This window comes from Protopterus annectens, chromosome 13.part0 (genome assembly GCF_019279795.1).
Source record: "Protopterus annectens isolate FY-2018-M chromosome 13.part0, PAN1.0, whole genome shotgun sequence".
Lineage (NCBI taxonomy): Eukaryota > Metazoa > Chordata > Ceratodontiformes > Protopteridae > Protopterus > Protopterus annectens.
The window spans coordinates 899,806,482-899,829,779 of record NC_056747.1 but is presented as its reverse complement, the minus strand read 5'-3'; the positions used below and the strand labels follow the sequence as shown (position 1 = coordinate 899,829,779).

Sequence of the window (23,298 nt, the reverse complement as noted above, 5' to 3'; positions counted from 1 at the left end):
TAGGCCTGAGGTCAGAGGGTAGCATCAGGTAGGACTGCTGGAAATCCCACTGCTCTGTGGATGTGTGGTTCTAGAGAGAACTCCTCCATTTGGAGCTTTTGGAAAGGAGAGAGACTGTCAAATCAGTTGAGCTCCTCTTTTCCATTTCTTCATTGTGTTTTGGCACTTTGTGGAAAAATGCTAAGTGGAATGACTTTCCCCATTATGCTAGTATATGTGTAAGCAACATTGGCAATGTGGATAGTCCTTAATCATATTGTTGCTATGAATATGATGAGTTTTGGCACCAACTGGTTTGTATTGCTTATATTATGTAGTGTAGTAGTAGTAGTACATGTTCACAAGTTCACTTTTATATTTATAATGAGTATTTACTATGTGTGCTTTTGCATATGTCTGTGTACTTGTTAAACCTTACTGCATTGGTTGATGACTAGAGAAGTACTGAATTACAGCTGTTTTAAAATTCTAGAGTTAGTTAATATATTGGGTTATATTATATTCTGAGAATGCTTTTACAGATTTTGGCAAGCTTTTTAAATTTATTTATTTTTTGCTTATGAAGTTTAGTGTACATGTTTTTGTTTTTGTCTGTTCATAAAGCAGAAATAGTGTTTTACACTGCTCCTCAGTCATTCCAACTCTGAATGCAGAATTTGTGGATGAGAATGTACCAGATGGGACATGCATGCCACCTGAGAATACATTTACCAAGCACTGGGAAATGAAGAATTCTGGCAATGTGGAATGGAGTGCTCTTACTAAGGTACCAGAATCAATTACTGACTTGTAGTTTTCAGTTAGTATAGTAAGTTTATTTTTTAATGGATATTTATTATTTGCACAACAGAGATGACCAGTTTAGCCATTAATGTCTTTGTGCATGTGTGTATGATAAGCTGATATAGGTGCGTTTACTCACAAGAGCAGTTTTCAGAGACCATCCTGGTCAGTCATGTAGCTCTCAGAGTAATAAATTAGCATTTTCAAAAAAAAAAAGTGGTGCAGAGAGATGAAGCCTTGACTGTGACCTATACTAGCAATTCTCATTTAGCAGCATGGTGTCTAAGGGTATCAGTCATGGATGGTGAGAGCGAACAGTCACTGCTGATTCACCTGTCATGGAAAGAGGCAGTCAAGTTTGTCTTGCTACTTGAGTGAAGCCTTGGAAATGCTAGGTGTTATAATGGAGCATGAGCCTTCTGAGCACAAACTGCCAAGTTTTACATCACATTGAACAGTCCAGGGAAAGTGTGTGTGTGTGTGTGTGTGTGTGTGTGTGTGTGTGTGTGTGTGTGTGTGTGTGTGTGTGTGTGTGTGTGTAGGTTTACATACTTGATTCTGAGGATAGCATCAAGCAAGTCAGGTAATAGTGTGTTTGTGGAGGTGCATATGCTCCCCCAGGATAGGCGGCATTATGGAAATCTAGGAAGCTGCTGCTGCAAAAGTCAGGAACTCCAGAGGCAGGCTACTGTGCAGACCCAAAGCTGGTCTCCTCCCTACTTGGCTTACTGTCTCTTCTGGAGGAACAGAATGGCTGATAGTGCTTCACAGATAGGACCAAATGGGCCATAGAGCTCTTGTATACCTTGAGGGCGCCTGGTAGCCTTGTAGAATGAATGGTTCTATTAGGTGCAGTTAATGGAGGCATCTGGTATGGTTCTGTGGAGGGGTGGGACTTAGTCCAGACTGTAAAGGAAAAGACATACTCCATAGTGTACCTCTAACTTGCCTCTTAACTTTCCATAAATGATATGCTGTCTTTCAGAAAATTGTGATTTTGTTGTTAATCTTCCTCTGTTAACTTTGTAAGTGCATATTATAGTGTGCCTGAGTTTTCTACCTTATTTTTGATTTGCTAATCGACAGAGTCAGACTTTATTTCAAAATTGTAACAGCAGTGCAGAAACACTTGGATGTTATGTAGTGCAATCTCGCCTACATTCTTACCCATAGGTTCGGAGCCGAATATTGGCTCCGACTCTGCCAAACTTTTCTAGCTTGAAGTCTTCTATTGTCTCGGCTAAGCAGGTATCCCATACTGCACTGCTCCATATCCCCAGATCCCGTTTGCTGCTCGTGTAGCTCGGACGTGGTCTCGCTCTTGGCTGTAGCTAAGTACCTTTTTTCTTGTTGTTTGAGAAAACTACTTGTAAACAAAAAGCTATTTTCATAGCTATTGTCTATTTAGTGTTGTATTTGGTTTCGGTAGTGTGTTTGTGGATGTTCTTCATCTCACATTGCTGCAGTCCTTACATATGGGGGTAGTCCGCTGTCCTCGGTCGGCCCGAATACCAAAGTATTAGGCTGACGTCGGTCAAGGCCCTTAAAACTGACATCAGGACGTCAGGGTACAAAAGCACATGACCGACGTCATATCCTCAGTCTTTTTTGCCGCATGGTCCGATGCAGAATCAGCGTTGCAAGTGCCGTTCGGCGTTCTGAAATTTTTCGAGTTCGGAGTTTCAGACCGAATCCAAGTTGGCTAAGTACCCCGTTGGGGATTATTTTGGTTTTTTCTTGCCTCAGTGTAGTACCGGATGTCAGAAAAAGTGAATAATTGTATTTCTTGTGGGAAACAGATACCGCATAGGGATTATCATTCTTTGTGCATTCCTTGTTTGGGGCCTGAGCACGACGTAGTTGGGTGTCGCTTTTGTGCTAGGTTCAATAAGCGCACTATTAAGCGAAGGTTAGATTGTGCTAGGCTGGTCTTCGGTAAGTGGTGCAATTATAATATGCCGTCGGATTCTCCGGCGCCCGCTTCCACGAAGAAGCGCAAAGACAAAACAGTTAAGCCCAGGCTAGATGAGTCGTCCGTTCCGGACGCCGGTTCTTTAGAGGCTTCAGTGGAACCGGTGGGTCTGACGGAGACTACTTTAGAGTCTCAGGGGGAGACTTTAATTTTGCAGGATGTGGCCTCTCTTGAGGCAGGGCAGGCTGAAGGGGCTTCTCAGGTTAATGTACTCCCCTCCCTTCCCAGGGTGGTTAGGCCCTCTCCTTCTGTTTCCAAGGCTTCTCCCAGGGGCAGGCCAGGTTTAGCTTCTGTTGGTGTCACTCCTAGTTCAGCAGGGTCTGTGCCTAAGAAGCACATGCTTAAAATGGCAGAAGATTTGATTACTCTGATTAGAGGTTCTTTGCCCCCTCCTGATAAGAGGCCTAGGGTGGAGCCAGAGTTGGGAAGTTTTGAACAGGCTTCAGATGTTTCAGAGTCTTGGCTGAAGACTTGCAGGAGTACTCTCCTTATTCTGATTCTGATGCAGAAGATTCCACTCCTTCTGCTTCTCCTCCAGAGGATTTTTCTTTTCAGAGACACTTCACTCTATGAGGGAGCATTTTAAGTGGGAAGGTCAAGACTTCTCTGATTCTCGGAAAAGGCTTAGGAATTTTTGCTTTTACCTCAACATAGGCCCTTAGCTATACCACCTGTTCTGGATGTTGTGCAGGATGTGTTTTCAGAGGCTTCGCAATCCTGATTCTCTGCCTCCTGCGCCTGTTAAACCAGATAGGTATTACAGGGTGCCTGAGGCTCATAAATATCTTTATAAGAGTCCTAGGGCGGACCCAGAAACTATTAGTCAGGGACCCAAGGGTGTCAAGGCCTCTGTTGTAAAAATCCGGTTCCTCTAGATAAAGAGGCCAGAGCTTTGGATAGATGGGGAAAGAAGGTCTATACTTCTTCTACCTTAGCAATGAGGGCTTTGAATTGCCAGTTTCATATGTTGAAATATCAAAACTTTCTTCTTTCTCAATTGAAATCTAAGGTGGATGCTCTGGCAGAAGGCATTGAGTGTAAAGAATTACAAGATTTGGTGCATGTCTCTGAGCAGGTTGGTAAGCATTCTTTGCAATGTGGTTTTGATGCTGTGCAGGCCTCGTCTAGGGTGGCTGCCACTGGTTCAGTTCTTCGCAGGCACGCCTGGCTGAAGGATCAGAATTTTTCTGACCATGTTAAAACAAGGATTTTGGATGCTCCTTTGCAGTCTGAAGTGTTGTTTGGTCCACCTGTGGAATCAGTCTTGAAGAAAATGGAGGACAAGGCTAAGTCTATGCAGACTGTTAAGGATTTTTTGCAAGTTCAGCCTCCAAAGTTTAGTAGGAATTGGCCTGCTAAGGGGTGGGCGTATCCTTCTTATGATTCTCAGTCTAGGGGTAGATCTAGGCGTGGTAGGGGCAGAGCTCAGAGTTCCTTCAGACCTAGAACAGGGAGTTCACCTGCACAATCTTGAGTGAGGGTAGGGGCCAGTCCTTTCGTAAACAGGCCCAATGACCTACTTTTCAGCTGCCAGATCCCTCTTGCCTGGCAGCACCTTTGGGAGGAAGGTTGGCACTTTTCAAGGAAAATTGGATTTAATTACCCAAGACAAATGGGTACTGGATATCATACACCGAGGTTACAAGTTTTATTTCCATACCTTGCCTCCTTTCAAAGGCATGCCAGACGTTCCTCCTCAGCAAAGACTAGAGGCTCACAACCAAATTTCTCTTCTACTTCAAATAGGAGCTATACAACCGGTCCCTCTGCCAGAAGTGGGCCTAGGATTTTATTCTCGCCTGTTTCTAGTACCAAAGAAAGGGGACACGTGGAGACCCATTTTGGACTTATCTATCCTCAACACATATCTGGACATTCCCAAGTTCAAAATGTTGATGTTACAACAGCTTTTGCCTCTGCTGGGCAAAGATCACTGGATGGTGACTCTGGATCTCAAGGAGGCTTACCTTCATGTTCCTATCAGGCCCAGTTGCAGGAAGTATCTGCGTTTTCGGGCTGGGGCTTTTCATTATCAGTTCTCTGCATTGCCCTTTGGCTTATCTACTGCGCCCAGAGTGTTCACGAAGGTTCTGGCTCCAGTGGTAGCTTTCTTCAGGCTAAGAGGAATACAAATCTATCCTTATTTGGACGATTGCCTGATTCTGGCTCAAGGAAAGGACGAACTTCTTCATCATTTACAGTATGTGATGGCAGTGCTAAGATGCCTAGGGTATTCTGTGAGCGAAATAAAGTCCAGTCTAGTACCCTCTCAGGACATGTGCTTTCTGGGTGTGAGACTGAATACAGCATCCCAGATGGTCTTTTTGACCCCGGACAAACAAAAGAATCTTTCTCTTTATTTCCATCAATTGTCTCGTCAGTCCAGGCTGACTGCAAGGACAGTCCTTCAAGCCTTGGGGTTCATGGCATCTTGTATTCTGGTACTTCCCAATGCCAAACTGCATATGAGGAAGCTACAATGGTATCTCAAAATGTATGGGCTAACACTGCCAAGATATGGACACTGTCATTCAGATAATACCTTGCATTCAAAAGGAATTTTTGTGGTGGGCTCAGGAATGTCACCTAAACAAGGGACTCTCTGTGACCCGACCAGAGGCGAGTCAGATTCTAACGACAGATGCCTCAGACAAAGCTTGGGGAGCTCATCTAAATGGAAAATGGATACAAGACACGTGGCCTGACAGACTTCAACATTTACATATCAACTTGAAGGAGATGTTAGCAGTCCAATTTGCAGTGATAGCTTTCAAGGATTTACTTCTTCCAGGGCAGGTGTTGATTCAAACAGCAACACAACTGTCATGTGGTACATCAACAAGCAAGGGGGGACACATTCATATCCTCTATGCAGACAAGCAATGATTTTGTGGGAGACTGCTCTGTTTGCAGCTAAATCTTCAGGCAAGGTTTCTGCCAGGAGCACAGAACTCCTTAGCAGATGTGTTGAGCAGACAAATTATGGATCCCCACGAGTGGAAATTGGATCCTCATGTATTTCAAAAATTGACAGTGTTATGGGGAACTCCAGACATAGATCTGTTCGCTTCTCCACTAAATTACCAGCTGCCAAAGTTTTGCACGAAAAGGTTTCATCCCACAGCTTGGAAAGTGGATGCTCTCTCATTCAATTGGAACAATCTTCACGTGTATGCCTTTCCACCACTGCCTCTCCTCCCAAAGGTACTCCTGAAGGTCATTCAGGACAAGCCAACCATGATTTTAATAGCTCCGGATTGGCCTCGACAGCACTGGTACCCATTACTGAGAAGTCTGGTATGGGAGCCTCCATGGCCTTTGCCTTCGATTCCACACCTGCTGTCTCAGGAGAACAGTCATTTACTCAATGTCAAACTTCACTCTCTACATCTAACAGCCTGGCATATTCTGTTTTAAACCCTGGAGGGTCTCAGCTTCCACAACAAGTTTTGAATGTTATTTTGGAAGCCAGACGGCCTAGTACAAGGAAAGTTTACGCAGATAAATGGAGGAGATTTTTAATTTGGAGTACAGCAAAGGACTTTGATGTTTCTAAGCCTAACTTAAGTGTTGCTCTTCAATACCTTACTGAGTTATTGGACAAAGGTTTGTCCTTCTCCTCTATAAAGGTTCATGCTGCAGCAATTTCTGCTCACTATGACTGTGACCCACCATTGTTTTCTCATCCTTTGTTTAAGCAATTCCTTAGAGGGGCAAAGAATATAAGACCCCCACGTAGAGCTCCTACTCCTGCTTGGGATCTCAATTTTGTGTTGGAGAAACTCACTCTACAACCTTTTGAGCTTGCAGCGACTGCCGAGTTGAAATATTTATCATGGAAGACTGCTTTTTTTGTTGGCCATTACTTCTGCGAGAAGGGTTTCTGAATTACAGGCCCTTATGGCGGTTGAGCCTTTCTTAATTTTCCACAAGGATAGGGTGTCTTTGCGTACTAACCCTTCCTTTATGCCTAAAGTGGTTTCTAGTGTGGCTTTAAACCAAACTATTCATTTGCCTACTTTTTATGCAAACCCACAAAATAAAGGGGAGAAGATTTTGCACACTTTGGATATACACAGACAGTTGCGATATTATTTGAGCAGAACTAAAGGGTTCAGGCAGTCTCAGCAGTTGTTTGTTTCATTTGCTTTGTGTTCTCAGGGCAAACCTGTTTCAAAACAAACTATTTCTAAGTGGATTGGTTTTTGTATTGCTTTCTGTTATTCCCATCATGGTAAGGAGATTCCAACTGGGATTAGGCCTCATTCCACTAGGGCTACTGCCACTTCTACAGCTTTTTTAAGGGGGGTGGCTACTAAGGATATTTTGGAGGCAGCTACTTGGAGTTCAGTGCATACTTTCTCTAAGCATTACCACCTTCCACTTTACTCTAAATCTAGGGCTGGATTTGCCACTGCAATTTTACAGGGCATTTTGGCATCCCCTAATGCTGTATAGTTTTGCCATCCTCCCTTACCTCTGCTTTGGGATTCTACCCATATGTAAGGACTGCAGCAATGTGAGATGAAGAACATAGTACAGTTTTGTACCTACCATAAATGTAGATGTTCGAAGATCCACATTGCTGCAGTCCAATTTACCCTCCCTCCTTCCCCTCTGTAGTTAGAGGTGGTTGTGTGGTTTGGGTTGTAAATATTGTAAATATGGTTAGTGCAAGGGTGGTTGGTTGTTTTGCTGTTTTTGGGCTTTGCCCTTTCTTTTTAGGGCCTTCTGACATCTGGGGCAAGAAAAGACTGAGGATATGACATCGGTCATGCGCTTTTGTACCCTGACGTCCTGATGTCAGTTTTAAGCGCCTTGACCGACGTCAGCCTAATACTTTGGTATTCGGGCCGACCGAGGACAGCGGACTACCCCCATATGTAAGGACTGCAGCAATGTGGATCTTCGAACATCTACATTTATGGTAGGTACAAAACTGTACTTTTGTGGTATCCCGCTAACTGTTCTTTCGGGCTAAGCCCGTTTCAGTTAGAGGACCTAGTCCTCTTGTCCTGTGTTTTCACGCTAAACCGTTTAAGTTAGAGGTTTTAGTGTCGGTTTCCCCTTGTTATTCGTGGTCATGAAACCATTTTAGTTAGAGGTTTTTGGCCTTTATTGTCTCAGTGCGTGTTCCTTCTGAGGTTTGTGTGTGTGCTGTGCATTTTACAAAACTTGTTCCCGCGTTTTGTGGTGTTGCGTGTCTGTGTCTTTCTTGTCAGACAGTGACTTGTGCTGTGTTGGTTTTTTGTGATTGCTTGTGGAAAAATGTCAAAGGATTCCAAGGAGCACAAACCTTCGGGTTTTAAAAAGTGCTCTAAGTGCGGTTACAAGATGTCTATCACAGATGGGCATTCAGTTTGTGTTTATTGCCTGGGAGCCATCCATCTGCAGGAGTCCTGCAGCTTCTGCCATGCTTTTAGTTCCAGAGTGCTCCAAGAAAGAAAGAATAAGCTGATTTTAAAGGAACTCTTGAAACCCTCTTTCGAAGAGGCCATGGATTCTTCTCCCAGTGCTAAATCTAAGTTCTCTAAGTCAAAAAAAGAGATCTCCAGCTTCTTCAGTTTCCTCGGAGCCACCGGAGAAAGTCACAAAACTTGCTTCGACCTCCTCGGCTCCACTGTCCTCTGGGCCCTCGGAAGTGTCGGTGTTGATGGAACCGGCGTCGGCTCCAATTATATTGGAACCTCTTCGGAGCCGATTGCCCAGTCTTAGACCAGTTTCACCTGAGAGGAGATCTCGATCTCCCTCCCTGTCCTCCAAATCCTCCAGGACTCTTTCTGATGTGGATGTTGATAGGGTCGTGCAGAGGCTCCACCAGTCACTGGTTTTGGCAGAATTGTTTTCGGCTCCGGCCCAGTCAGCTCCGGAGCCAGTCCCGACCCCTTCTTCGATCATTCCTCCTCTGAGTGCATCTCTGTCTTCGGAGCCAGAGTGTTCCGCGCCGTGTGATGTTCCTAGGTCGGTTCCGATGGCCCCTCCGGGCCTATCTGTACTGATGTCGGCTCTGACCCCATTGGCTCCATCCACAGGGTTCTGGACTCTGGATTCTTCAGTCGGGCCGAAGGGGGACATCTCGGGACATTTTTCGGTTCAGAGTCTTTTGCTCGGTGCCTTGGCTCAAGGAACCCCGACTCCTGTCATGGTCTCGGAGGCTGGCCGGTCCTCAGACTCGGGGGGGGGGGGGCTGCCTTTGAGGCTATGCGGACTGCGCTGGCCAGATCATCAGCTACATCATGCGGGTCAGTCATTCTGTCCCCCACCACTCTGGTTAGAGCCTCTGATCACCACCTATCCGTAGACAGTGGAGCACCAAGGCCTAGGGATAACCCCACAAGTGGTCCCCAACTTCCTGAAGGCCCTTCAGAGTTCGTGCCTGAGGAGCCCCCTAGAAAGGAAACATGCAAGAGGAAGCACATAGGCTCCCAGGATAAGTCTCTCACCTCTGATACTGACCTTGAGGAATCGGAGGGGTCCCCCAAGTCATCCTCTGATGATGTTTCCTTCTCCGATATCCTGGAGATATTGAAACAAAGAGGTGACTGGCCGTCCAAAGTCCCCTCTGAGGAGGGGTCGGTCTTCCTTAAGGCCTTTGGTACTTAGCCCTCCACCTCCTGGGTGTCCCCACCCTTCGAGCTCCTAGATTTAATTTGTTGGGGGGTGTGGGAAAACCCTGATTCTGTGGAACCCGTACCCAGGCGTCCCAACAAGTTTCTTTCTGCTCCCCCAGGTAAGGAGTTTCTGTCCAAAGGAGTCCCTGTGGATGCCATGGTGGTGGCGGCGGCGGCAGCCACTCAGAAGGAAGTAGCAGAGACTTCTTCCTCTGTCTATCCTCCTAACAAGGAGTCTAGGGCCATGGACCAGTACGGGAAGCGTACCCTCTCATCAGTAACCTTTACCTTATGGTCGCTGAACTACCTGTCTCATTTTACTCTGCTCCAGAGAGATCTCCTCAAGGAGTTGGGCGATACTCTTGCGGTGGCCCAGACGGTTAACGCCCAGGTGTCTATCCTCAATTCCATCGTCAACTCCTCCATGCAGCTCATTTCATATGCAGCCGATGGGGCGAGTAGGGCAGCAAGCTCGGGAGTCGCCCTCAGGAGGCAAGCCTGGATGTGCCTTTGTCATTTCGTGGAGGCCTTCAAGTCTTCTTTCACTGACGCCCCCTTTGATGGTTCTTCTTTGTTTGGAACCAAAGTGAAAGACACCCTCACCAGGTGTGAACAAGAGGGAAAGACCCTGTCTGCTGTAGTGGTCCATTTTTCCCTTCCCTCTAGTCCTTACCCAAAGGCCCAGTGGGGTGGGAAGATGTGGTTCAAAAAATCACAGAGGTTTTTTCCTGCCGCAGAAGGTGAGTCCCCCTCCAGAGGCAGAGGAGGGGGAGGTTATTTAGGGAGACGCCGCCCTAGAGGCAGAGGGGCCCCCGCAATTCGGGAGACCACGATTCCTTTCGTGGCTCTCCCTACTCTCGTTCCTGAGGGAATGCCCTGCTGTGCTTATCCGGAGTCAGTCGGGGGTCGAATATAGTTATATCCGGAAGCCTGGAAAAGCGTCACCCAGGACCGATGGGTATTACGAATAATTTTCGGAGGTTATGTCATTCCGTTTACGTCAGACCCCCCTTCAGTCAGAAAAGTCCCGGACGTTTCACCCAGTCAAAGGGATCAAGCAGCCTCAGAGGTTTCAAAGCTGCTAGGAAAGGGAGCCATCCAGCGTGACCCCTCAGACCAAGTCGGATTAGGAACTTACTCAAGATTCTTTTTGGTGCCGAAAAGAACAGGGGACCTGAGACCTATATTAGATCTCAGCTGACTAAACAACTATGTACAGAAGTCGTAAGTTCCATATGGTCACACTACAATCGATTCTCCCATTGTTGGGAGAGGAGGTATGGATGTGCTCCATCGACCTCAAGGATGCTTACTACCATGTCAAAATGGACAGGGCATCCAGGAGTCACCTACATTTCTGGCTGGGAACCAGTCATTTCCAGTTTTGAGCCCTGCCCTTTGGTCTCACCACAGCCCCCAGGGTGTTCACCAAGTGTATGGCGGTGGTGACTGCTCACTTGAGATGTCAAGGATTCCAAGTGTTTCCCTATCTGGACGACTGGCTCCTTACTGCCCCCACCAGGCATCTCCTAATCCAAACCAGGGATGCTACCATCACTCTCTGTTAACAGTTGGGCATAACACTAAATTAGGAAAAGTCTGCCTTGTTGCCCTCACATCAGGTCACCTTTATAGGCGCAGAATTAGACACCATTTGAATATGAGCATTTTTACCACAGGAAAGGATCAGAGTCATACAGCAACAGATACATGCCTTGATGCCCCTGAGGAAAGCAAAGGCAAGATGGGTTCTTCAACTCCTGGGGGCCATGGCAGCAACAATTATGTTGGTCCCTTTAGCGAGATTGCACATGAGACTTCTTCAATGGCTCCTCTTTGTCCAATGGTGTCTCCAAAAATTTCCACTTTCTCACCCCATTTTGCTCACGGACAGATGCAAACAGGATCTCAGTTGGTGGCTTTGCACCAAGAATTTGGACAGGGGAAACCCTTCGTTCCACCCATCCCGGTTGCCACAGTGACCACGGACGCCTCTCAGATGGGGTGGGGGGGCATTATCTTGGCAGGACAGTCCAAGGCACGTGACAAGATTACGAGCTACATCTGCATATCAACGTCCTAGAGATGAGAGCGGTGCTACTTGCGTTGCAGGCACTTCAGAGCTTTCTGCCTCTAGGGACGATTGCAATACACTCGGACAACATGTCAGTAGTGTGATATCTGAACAAGCAAGGGGGAACCAGATCTTACCCCCTGTGCAGAGAGGCCATGCAAGTGTGGCAGTGGGCAGTATCTTCCCAATGGTTTCTTGTGGCAACGCACATTCCGGGGAAGTCCAACGTGATAGCGGACAGGCTAAGCAGAGCTATTCTGATGCTTTACGACTGGTCCCTGAATCTTCTAGTTGCAGAACGAATCTTCAGCAGATGGGGTCAGCCTTGCTGCGACCTTTTTGCCAGCCCCCTCAATGCCAAATGCAGCAGCTACTTCACACTGATCCCCCCACAGGGGGAGTCATCCAGGGACGCTCTAGTTCACGATTGGCCCTCCGGTCTGTTTTATGCTTTCCCTCCGTTTCTCTTCCTGTCAGAAGTGATTCAGAATGTGCAATCCTTGGGAAGCAGAATGATTCTGATTGCTCCACATTGGCCTCATCAAGTCTGTTTTCCCTTTCTCCAACCCTACACTGTGGACACTCCTTGAATTCTGGACCCACAACCAGATGTACTGACACACATGACGGGACAGTTCCACCCCTCTCTGAGGACCCTCCAGTTGACAGCCTGGCTACTCCACTTCCATCGTTAGTTAGGCTTCATCTTTTTTCACTGGAGGTAGTTCACATTTTATCTTCCTCTCATAAGCGCTTTACTAGGAAGATTTATTCTAGCAAATGGAGGAGGTTTTCTATTTGGGTGCATACCCAAGGAATTGATCCTTACACAGCCCCGATTGCTTCAGTCTTGGAATTTTTGTCTATGCTTTTCCATCAGGGTTCCATGTCAGCTATCATAAAAGTTCAATTGGCAGCGATTCCTAATTTTCATGTTGCTAATGAGCCTAGTCTGATGGATCACAGACTCTGTAAGACTTTCCTGAAGGGTACTGTATTACTCCGTCGTCCGGTCTCCGAACCTGTCATGCCCTGGGATCTGAATTTTGTTCTACAAGCCCTTACTTCGCCACCTTTCGAGCCTGCAGCTACCTGTGATTTGAAATTCTTGACCTGGAAAACAGCCTTTTTAATAGCAATCACTTCAGCCAGGCGAGTTTCAGAAATTCAAGCCCTTTATCAAACCTCCATACTTGATCTTCCATAAGGACAGGGTTTCTCTTGGACCAAACCCTTCTTTTCTTCCTAAAGTGGCTTCAGTATCTAATCTTAATCAATCTATTGAGTTGCCTGTATTCTTTCCTCAGTTTTCAAACAAGGCAGAATTTAAATTTCATCAATTGGATGTACACAGACAGTTACGTTTCTATCTGCACTGAACAAAAGATATCCGAAAGTCTGATCAACTATTTGTCTCCTTTTTGGAAAACAAAATTGGGTCCCCTGTCTCCAAAATCACCCTGTCCAGATGGATATAAAGTTGCATCTCTTTTGCCTACTCCGCAGGAGGAAAAAACCTGCCGTTTCCGGTCAAGGCTCACTCTACTCGGGCTGTTTCTACATCTATAGCCTATCAAGCCAGATTGTCGATGGATGATATATGTGCTGCAGCTATTTGGGCTTCTCCTCGTACATTTTTTACTCATTAAAAATTGGACGTGGTATCTAGGAGCAGGTTGTTCTTTGGTTCCACAGTACTCAGGAGTATTTTCCTATGAGCCACCCAGGATGTAGGTGCTAGGGACGCTGTCCCACAGGTAAGAATGTAGGCAAGATTGGACTACATAACATCAAGAAGTTATGTACTCACCATAACGTTCAATGTATGTAGTCCATCTCGCCTCACATTCTTACTTACCCTCCCACCTTCCTCCTTCCTGGAGGATCTGGAGGTTAGGTTTCTATTTACAGAGTTCCCTCACCTTTAGCTTATTCTTTTTTACCTGGATGTTGTGTATGCATGGGGTATGAATGAGTGTTCACAGCAAACTGGATCTGGGGATATGGAGCAGTGCAGCATGGGATACCTGCTTAGTCGCCAATAGAAGACTTTGAGCTAGAAAAGTTTGGCCAAGTCGGAGCCGATATTCGGCTCCGAACCCATGGGTAAGAATGTGAGGCGAGATGGACTACATGCATCAAATGTTATGGTGAGTACATAACTTCTTGTTCAGTCCATCCTCTAAAGAAGCATTTTTAGCACTGGGTATGGCTACCATACCATAGAGTATGGTTGGGAGCCCATAGTAGAATATAACAGTTGGTGCATATCTTACCATTCTGTATAGTTAAACTTTATATTTTAGGCTGTTCCTGTCTTGACCCTGGAATTGATGAACTTGTTGCCAAAGATGCCTTTATTTCTATAACAGCAAACAGCTCTGCCCAGCTCAAGCTCTTCCACTTCCTCTTAATGTATTGCTGCCAATGGGTTATCCACATCCCATTGTTACCATTGAGAGATGCAACAATTCTACACTTGGTTTGAGCCTTTTTCTGAGACATTTTTGTCTTTTTGGGACAGATTGTTTTTTTTTTTTTTCCTAAATACTTTTGACACATAAGGACAGACATCAGTCAAGTGTTAGTCATTACAGTTTAGCTACTGTCTTGTACTCATTTACCTTTCTTTTCTTATACTGTACTGTTCTGATGTTCATCGTGTTACCCTGCTGCAGTCATCACACTTGGGTTATCCTGTCGTCAGGCGGTCCTGCAATCGGCCTGAATTCCAAAGACTTGGTCCAGCGTCGGTTGCTGTCGCTTCTTCCCTGACATCAGTGCGCCAGGGGTATATAAGAGGCATCCGACGCCATTTTCTTCAGTCTTTCTTGCCGCACGGTGCCCGAAGCAGAAGCAGTTCGCAAGTGCTGGTCGGCCGACACCTGAGATTTTCGAATCGAATTTCAGTCCGAAGTCTTCAAAGCTAAGTAACCCGTTGGGGAACCTTTTTCTTGCCTCAGTCCGATGTCAGAAAAAGTTAACAATTGCATTTCTTGTGGGAAGCAAATACCTCATAAGGACTTTCATTCTTATTGTATACCTTGCCTAGGCCCAGACCACGACGTCACTGGTTGTCGGTTTTGTGCTAGGTTCAATAAGCGAACTATAAAGCGACGCTTTGATTTCGCACGACACTACTTCGGTAGGAAATTTAATTGCACTATGCTGTCGGAGCAACCGACTACCGGCGTGCATAAAAAACGCAAAGATAAAGACAGGCAGCCTAGATCCAAGCCAGACGCCGAGGCCTCGGCTGGGCTGGTCGCCGGTTCTCCGGTTTTCAGTGAGGTGCCTACGCAGCCCCTGGCGACCGTAGAATTGGAACCCCAGACCACTTCGGATTCTCAAGCAGAGAGTTCTAGGCCGACGCAGCCTTTTTCTTTAGGCCCTACCGACAATATTGCAGAAGGAGAAGCTGGTGCTGTGGAAACACCTTTGGTTACAGAAGGTGTCTTCAGACCGACTACTCTCACCATAAAATCTTATGCTAAGCTTAAGACTCCTCTAAAACCAAAAAAGACTGCACATCAGTCTCCAGTTCAAGGCCCCATGCCTAAGAAACAGATGCTTAAAATGGCTGAAGATTTGATTTCTTTAATCAGGGGTTCCCAACCCCCCCCCAGACAAAAGGCCTAGACAAGAGGAGGATTATGCCTCCTCTGATCAAGTGTCTTATCTCCTCAGACTCCTCTGAGGAACAGGATTACCCCTTTCCCCCTTATGAAGATTCTGATGCTGAAGATTCCATTCCCTCAGCTTCTCCCCCTGAAGACTATTCCTTTGGGGAAACCTTACATACCATGAGGGAACATTTCCACTGGGAAGGCCAGGACTACTCCGACTCAAAGAAAAGGCTCCGAGAGTTTATTTTACTCCCCCAGCACAGACCACTTGCTATCCCTCCAGTTTTAGACATTGTGGATGATGTTTACTTAGAATCTAGTCTAAATCCAGATTCTCTGCCTCCTGCTCCGGCCAAACCAGATAGATACTATAGAGTGCCTGACTCACACAAATTCCTTTACAAAAGCCCTGTTGCTGACCCAGAGACAATTTTCCAGGGTCCCAAAGGGGCTAAGGCTTCTATGGCTAAAAATCCTGTACCCTCTGAAAGGGACTCCAGAGCACTAGGTAGATGGGGGAAGAAGGTTTACACCTCAGCTACTCTAGCTATGAGAGCACTAAATTGTCAATTTCACATGCTGAAATACCAGCAGTTCCTAATGTCTTAAATAAAACAAAAGATGAACATGCACCCTCAACAGTCTGAATTCAAGGAAATGCAGGATCTGTTGCATGCAGCTGAACAGGTGGGCAAACATACTTTACAATGTGGATTTGATTCCTTGGAAGCTTCCTGTAGAGCAGCTGTTAGTGGGTCTGTTATACGTAGGCATGCTTGGTTAAAGGAACAAACTCTGCCTGATCATGTTAAAGCAAAGTTACTAGATGCACCCTTACAGCAGGATGTCTTATTTGGGGTTAAAGCAGAAGAGGTTTTAAAGAAAATGGAGGATAAGGCAAAATCTATGCATACGGTCAAAGATTTCTTACAGGTACAACCCCCACGCTTCAGCAGAAATTGGCTAGCAAAAAATTGGTCCTTTCCAGCTGCTGACAGACCACAGAGTTGTAAATACAGATGCCCAAGGGGCAGAGGACAAGCACAACTCCCTTACAAACCTCTCCAATGGGGCACTGCAACACAGAAGGGAGGAGAAGACAGGCCCCAAACTACTAGAAAACAAACACAATGACTTAAACCTCAAACTGCCAAGCAAAAGTCTCTTGGCAGCTCTATTGGGAGGAAAATTAGCATTTTTTATAGACACACTGGCGCATCGTCACAAAGGACAAATGGGTCCTAGACATTATCTCACAAGGATACAGATTCCATTTCCACACCTGGCCAAGGATAAAAGGAATGCCAAACTTGCCTCAAAATCAATGGGCAGAGGCACAAAAACAAATGACAGCTCTCATGGACATGAGAGCCATTCAACTGGTACCTACACAGGAGCAAGGCCAAGGTTTTTACTCAAGGCTCTTTCTAGTCCCCAGAAAGGACAATGCTTGGAGACCCATTCTGGACCTTTCAATTCTAAACACCTTCTTGCAAGTACCCAAATTCAAGATGCTAACACTACAGCAGCTTCTTCCCATGTTGGGCAAGAAAGCTTGGCTAGTAACATTGGACCTCAAGGAGGCATACCTGCATGTCCCTATCAGACAAAATTGCAGAAGATACCTCTGTTTCATTGCAGGTTCAACCCATTACCAATTCTCTGCACTGCCCTTTGGCTTATCTACTGCACCCAAGGTCTTCACAAAATGCCTGGAACCAGTAATTGCATACTGCAGACAAAGAGGAATTCAAATATACCCATATCTGGACGACTGCCTCATCCAAGCAGAAAGCAAGGACATTCTCTTACAACATCTGACTTTTGTAAAACACCTTCTAAGTTGCCTAGGGTACACAGTAAACGAAAAGAAATCAAAACTAGTGCCCTCACAAAATATGACATTCCTGGGTGCCAGCTTGAATACAACGGCCCAGATGGCTTATCTGATGCCAGACAAACAACTACAACTAACTCAATACTTCAAAATAATGGCATCAAAGACCCAACTCCCTGCAAGAAAAATTCTGCAGGCCTTGGGCTTCATGGCATCTTGCATACTACTAATACAATTTGCAAAACTGCATATGAGGAAATTACAATGGTACCTGAAAAGCGTATGGACTCAACACAGCCACAGCTTGGAAACAATGATACCTCTCATTCCCTGCCTTCAACAGGAGTTTCTATGGTGATCACAGGCATGTCACCTCAACAAGGGTCAGCCTTTCACCTTACCCCCAGCCAGGCAAACTATGACAACAGATGCATTGGACTATGCCTGGGGGCCACACATGGCAGGATGGTGCGTTCAAGGCATATGGACTGCAGATCAAAGGAATCTGCACATCAATCAAAAAGAAATGCTAGCTGTTCAGAATGCTCTGACAGCCTTCAAGGACCTCATACATCCAGGACAGCTTATAATAAGGACAGACAACACCACAGTAATGTGGTACATAAACAAACAAGGGGATACACACTCCTACCCTCTATGCAGGCAAGCAATGACCTTGTGGAACACAACACTGGCTCACCAAGTTCAATTACAAGCTCACTTCCTGCCAGGAAAAAAGAACACATTGGCAGATGACCTAAGCAGAAACATCATGGATCCCCATGAGTGGAAACTGGATCCACAAGTATTTGCAATGATAACTCAAAAATGGGGGCGCCCAGACATAGACCTGTTTGCCAACCCCCAAAACTATCAGCTATCAAAATTCTGCACAAGGACATTTCACCATCAAGCTTGGAACGTGGACGCACTCTCATTCAGTTGGAAAATGCTGACAGCATATGCCTTTCCTCCATTGCCCCTTCTCACAAAGGTGCTGCTGAAAGTCAGGGTGGAGAGACCTCTAATGATACTCATTGCCCCGGACTGGCCACGCCAGCACTGGTACCCACTACTAAGGAACATGGCCCAGGGCCCACCATGGATTTTACCACAAATTCCTCATCTACTCACACAGCAAGGCAGTCAGATTCTACACAGCCAGCTCAAGACCTTAAATCTGGCTGCATGGCAAATCACCTAAGCAACCAGCCAGCTCCTCTTTCACAAGCTGTTATGGATGTCATTCTGGAGGCCAGGAGGCCCAGCACCAGGAAAGCCTACTCCGACAAATGGAAAAGATTTTGTGCCTGGAACCAAGCTAAAGGCCAAAATACCCTTCAGCCGGACATGCCTCAGATTCTACAATATTTAGCTGAGATGTTACACAAAGGACTTACTTTTTCATCTATTAAAATCCACGCCTCCGCTATTTCAGCTCACTACAACATGGATCCTCCCTTATTTTCACATCCACTTCTAAGGCAGTATCTCAGAGGGGCAAAAAACATTAGGCCTCCCAGGAGAGCGCCAACACCAACTTGGGACCTAAATTTTGTTCTGGAAAAACTTACGCTGCCACCTTTTGAGCCAGCTTTCTCAGTTGACTTAAAGTTTCTATCATGGAAGACTGCCCTGCTGCTAGGAATTACTTCAGCCAGAAGAGTCACAGAGCTACAGGCACTAATGGCAGTAGAACCTTTCCTTATTTTTCATCAAGACAGAGTTTCTCTATGAACTAACCCCTCCTTTATGCCAAAGGTGGTATCCAGTGTGGCTCTAAATCAAACCATCCACTTACCCACCTTCTTTCCAAATCCACAGAACAAAGGAGAAAGACTCCTGCATTCCTTGGACATTCACAGGCAACTACGTTACTACTTGGATAAAACTAAGGCTTTCAGAAAATCTGACCAACTTCTTGTATCCTATGCTACAGCATCACAAGGAAAGGCCATCTCAAAACAGACCATTTCCAAATGGATAGGACATTGCATACATTTTTGCTACACCCATCATAGAAAACCAGTTCCTGCTAGCATAAGGCCCCACTCCACCAGGGCAGCAGCTACATCTACTGCCTTCCTCGGGGGGGTGCCAACCAAGGATATTCTGGAAGCTGCAACTTGGAGTTCAGCACACACCTTCACCAAACACGATCACTTACCACTTTACTCTAACACTAGAGCTGGCTTTGCCACTGCAGTTTTGCAGGGCCTTCTAGCCTCCTCTAACCCTGTTTGACTCCACCTCCCATCCTTAGCTTTGGGATTCTACCCAAGTGTGATGACTGCAGCAGGGTAACACGATGAACATAGTACAGTTTTGCTACCATAAATGTAGATGTTCGAGCGTATACCCTGCTGCAGTCCATGTTACCCTCCGTCCATGCCCTCTGACCTAACTAAAACCTTTCAATACCTTAAAATCTGATACTACCTTTGTGGTGTATTTGCTTATAGCTGGAGGGATGTTTTGTTTGTGCTAAGCTTTTATTATTGGTACTATCTACTGACCATTCTTTTGGGGGGGGCACCTGACATCTGGGGCAAGAAAAACTGAAGAAAATGGCGTTGGATGCCTCTTGTATACCCGTGGCGCACTGACGTCAGAGAAGAAGCGACAGCAACCAACGCTGGACCAAGACTTTGGAATTCAGGCCGACTGCAGGACTGTCTGACGACAGGATAACCCAAGTGTGATGACTGCAGCAGGGTATACACTCGAACATCTACATTTATGGTAGGTACAAAACTGTATTTTCTCACAACCCTTATTGCCCAGAGCTAGATACAGCACTAGGCAACCTATGCAGGCACCTAGGGCCTGACAGCTGGGGTGGGGGGGTGGGGGGGGGCTGCCACAACATTTATTTTTAATTAAAAAAAAATGCATGTCTTCAAGGGTGTTTGTCTTTAAGAATGCCCTCTGCATGCAATGTTTACATCATATCGTGTATGCATGAAATGCCCTACCTAAGGATGACAAGTTAGTTAATTTACTCAGGCTCAAACCCTCTGCCTTGGTTACAGGAGATAAGAGCCTGAATCCTTTAGACCAACTACCAGACTTTGAGTTTCAGTACTTTGTCAAGGAATTGTAAGCTTCAGTGCATTTTCAAGGAACTGGTGAACTTCAGTGCATTTTCAAGGAGTTGGTGAACTTCAAGGGAAGATAAGTTTACTGCAGCTCATGCTAAGTCTGTTTTCAAGTGTGCAACTGTTTTGTTTGGCATATGGTTGCCCCTGCTTATGCTACAGAATTTGAAAGTAGTGTTAGTAGCACAACAGATAGTGTACTTGTTTTTGATGCAGAAACCTGTGGTTTCTACTCCCACACCATGTAGATGGATTACTGATGCTGTGTTGTACTTTGGGAGGGGGTGCAGTCCTGTGTGTGTCCTTATTTGGATGAGACGCCTTGGATCTATGAACTTGTTATTGGTTTGCCAACCATTCCCTATTGCAATATTACCATCTTACCTTTTTTTTTTTAATACATCCTATACAATTTATTCTTCAAGGGCAGCAGGCACTGAATTTGTAGAAGAAACACTGAAATGTAAAGTTGTTTGCTAGTAGCAATCCCTTAGTTATGAATGTCTCTACTGTGGGATTATTCAGATGGCTTCTACTTCTGCAATTGTGTGTATTGGCTGATATTAGTGTACTGTAATAACAAAAGTTTGAGTGACCTTTTATGGTTGAAATGTTCTGAAATGGCAGTTTTGTCGTTATTGGTTCATGTTTTGTTTCATTGCTTATTGGAAAAATGTTCAAAACTACAAATTAAAAACACAAGAACACACACAACTGTGGCATAGTGCAATAATAAACTTGAAACCAAAAAAAAGTTCTACTGAAATAGGAGAATCAGGCACAAATGATATTTGAGCTCTTTCATTTTCTTTATTGTACTAAGAACTTCTTCAGAATTATACAGTTCATTCAAATCCTGACATCTTTTAAACCTCATTCTTTCTCTGCATATATTGTTCCCACAGTTCCCATTTTTTCCTGTGTAGTTTGCTCCTTCCCTTTTCTTCTTCTTCTTCTTTCAGCCGCTCCCATTAGGAGTCGCCACAGCGGATCATCTGTTTCATTTCTTCCTGTCCTCTGCATCTTGCTCTGTCACACCAACCACCTGCATGTCCTCTCTCACCACATCCATAAATCTTATCTTAGGCCTTCCTCTTTTCCTGTTACCTGGCAGCTTCATCCTTAGCATCTTTTTCCCAATATACTCTGCATTCCTCCTCCGCACATGTCCAAACCAATGTAATCTTGCCTCTCTGGCTTTGTCTCCAAACCTTCCAACCTGGGCTGATTCTCTTAATATACTTGTTCCTAATCCTGTCCACCCTTGTCACACCCAGTGCAAATCTTAACATCTTTAACTCTGCCACGTCCAGCTCTGACTCCCGCCTTTTTGTCACTGCCACAGTCTCCAACCCATATAACATAGCTGGTCTCACTACCCTCTTGTTAGACCTTCCCTTTCACTCTTACTGGTACTCGTTTGTCACAAATCACTCCTGACACTCTTCTCCACCCACTCCATCCTGCCTGTACTCTCTTCACCTCTCTTCCACACTCACCATTACTCTGAACTGTTGATCCCAAGTATTTAAACTCATCCACCTTTGCTACCTCTACTCCCTGTATCCTCACCATTCCTCTATCCTCCCTCTCATTCACACACACATATTCTGTCTTAGTTCTGTTGACCTTCATTCCTCTTCTCTCTAGAGCATATTTCCACCTCTCCAGGGTCTCCTCCACCTGTTCCCTACTCTCACTACAGATCACAATGTCATCTGCAAACATCATAGTCCCTTCCCTTTTCTAATGATCCCAATTCCAGTTATATTTGATAATTTAATAAAAATGTTTTTTGTTTTATAAAAAAAAAAAAAAAAATCCTTCAGAATGAAAAAAACATGTCCACATTTAAAACTCAACTGCACTGCCTAAATCACATGACTACTTGAACCAATAGAAACAATGAAGCAATTAATTGACACACTGTTGCTTTTAGAACTTTTAACAAAAATAAAAAACATGCTTCCCCAAAAAGTAACAATGATAAAACACAGTACTTAAAGTCTCTGTGGTAATAAAACGCATTTGATATTAATAAATTCATTCAGTCCTGTTTTTTTATCCACCGAATAAATTTATTAATATCAAATTCTTTTTATTAGCACATAGACTTTAATAGTACTAAGTATTATGTTTTGTCATTGCTACTTTTCGTGGAAACATGTTTTGTATTTTTGATACACTGTTGCTTTTAGAACTTTTATTAATTAATTGCATCATTGTTTCTCTTGGCACAGTTAGTCATGTGATTTAGGCAGTAGAGTTTTAAATGTGGACATGAAGTTGCTTGTTTCATTCTGAAGAAGTTCTTAGTACATTAAAGAGAATGAAAGCGCATAAATATTGTTCATGTCAGTCATGCTGGCTGGTTGGTACTGTTTTTTGGTTTCAAATTTAAAATGCACAGTAACAAGTGGTGCTTTATTCTATAAGGAATATAATTTAATACTATCAGGATGGTGCATCAAAGAGCACATGCATGTATACATGGTCCTAAAAGTGTGTGCGAGGGGCCTATGGCTTGAAAACTATTCTACTCAATGACCAGTTTTGGTAAAGGGAGGATCAGAACTGGTGAGAGATCTTGTGCTACTGTGGTCTGTGCCCTTAGGGATGCTGTCTGTACTTAACAATGTTCTTTTTTTCAACATTGATGCCCTCTTTGTCAGTAGAGGCTTCAGTTCTGATATTGTCACCACTGCCCCCCCCCCCCCCCCATTAGACTTGAAGGACCAACTTTTTCAGGGCTATTGTGGATGGCGCTATTGACATTTAACCCTTTAGTGATAGTGATCTTCTTGGTTAGATTAGCATTGTTGTTGGTGTCTGCTGTCAGTGTCAATGGCCCTCCCCATTTGGCATCAGCACAGATGAAGTCAGCATTGATGGCATTGGCCCTGGTACCATAGTGGAAGACTCCGTGGTGAGGAGATTTGATCTTTCTGCATGAGCAAGCACCTACTCCACCAGTTCCACCCATAGGCACAATGAAGGAAGAACCTTTAAGTTGTTCAATCTTGCCCTTACATTGCAGCATATTTTGTAGATACTGATTTTCCAGGCCTCTAACCTTCTGTACAGGAAAGCTTGGATTAGTCTACTCCAGGTCCTCCTAGGAAGAGGCACTGAAAGAGGAAACACACACACACCACATTGGAGTCCCCTCCCCACCACAGATCTCATCCAGTCCCCTCCAGAAGACACCAGATTTGATGAAATTCTAGAGCTGAGACAGAGGGGATCATAGCTCACCAACTCCACCTCCATCAGGGAAGAGATCTTGTAAGACACTTG

At 45.1% G+C, this 23,298-nt stretch overlaps 1 protein-coding gene across 3 annotated transcripts in view; it reads left to right on the top strand.

Annotated features, from left to right (window-relative positions):
- Positions 1–23,298, top strand: part of NBR1 (NBR1 autophagy cargo receptor) — a 1,427,595-nt gene that overhangs the window by 425,851 nt on the left and 978,446 nt on the right. For 2 of the 3 annotated variants that reach the window (XM_044054654.1, XM_044054652.1), the window contains exon 10: positions 604–766. In XM_044054654.1, the coding sequence (XP_043910589.1) occupies positions 604–766 (163 nt within the window). The remainder of the gene's footprint in view (positions 1–603; positions 767–23,298) is intronic. The other variant, XM_044054653.1, reaches the window with a different exon arrangement.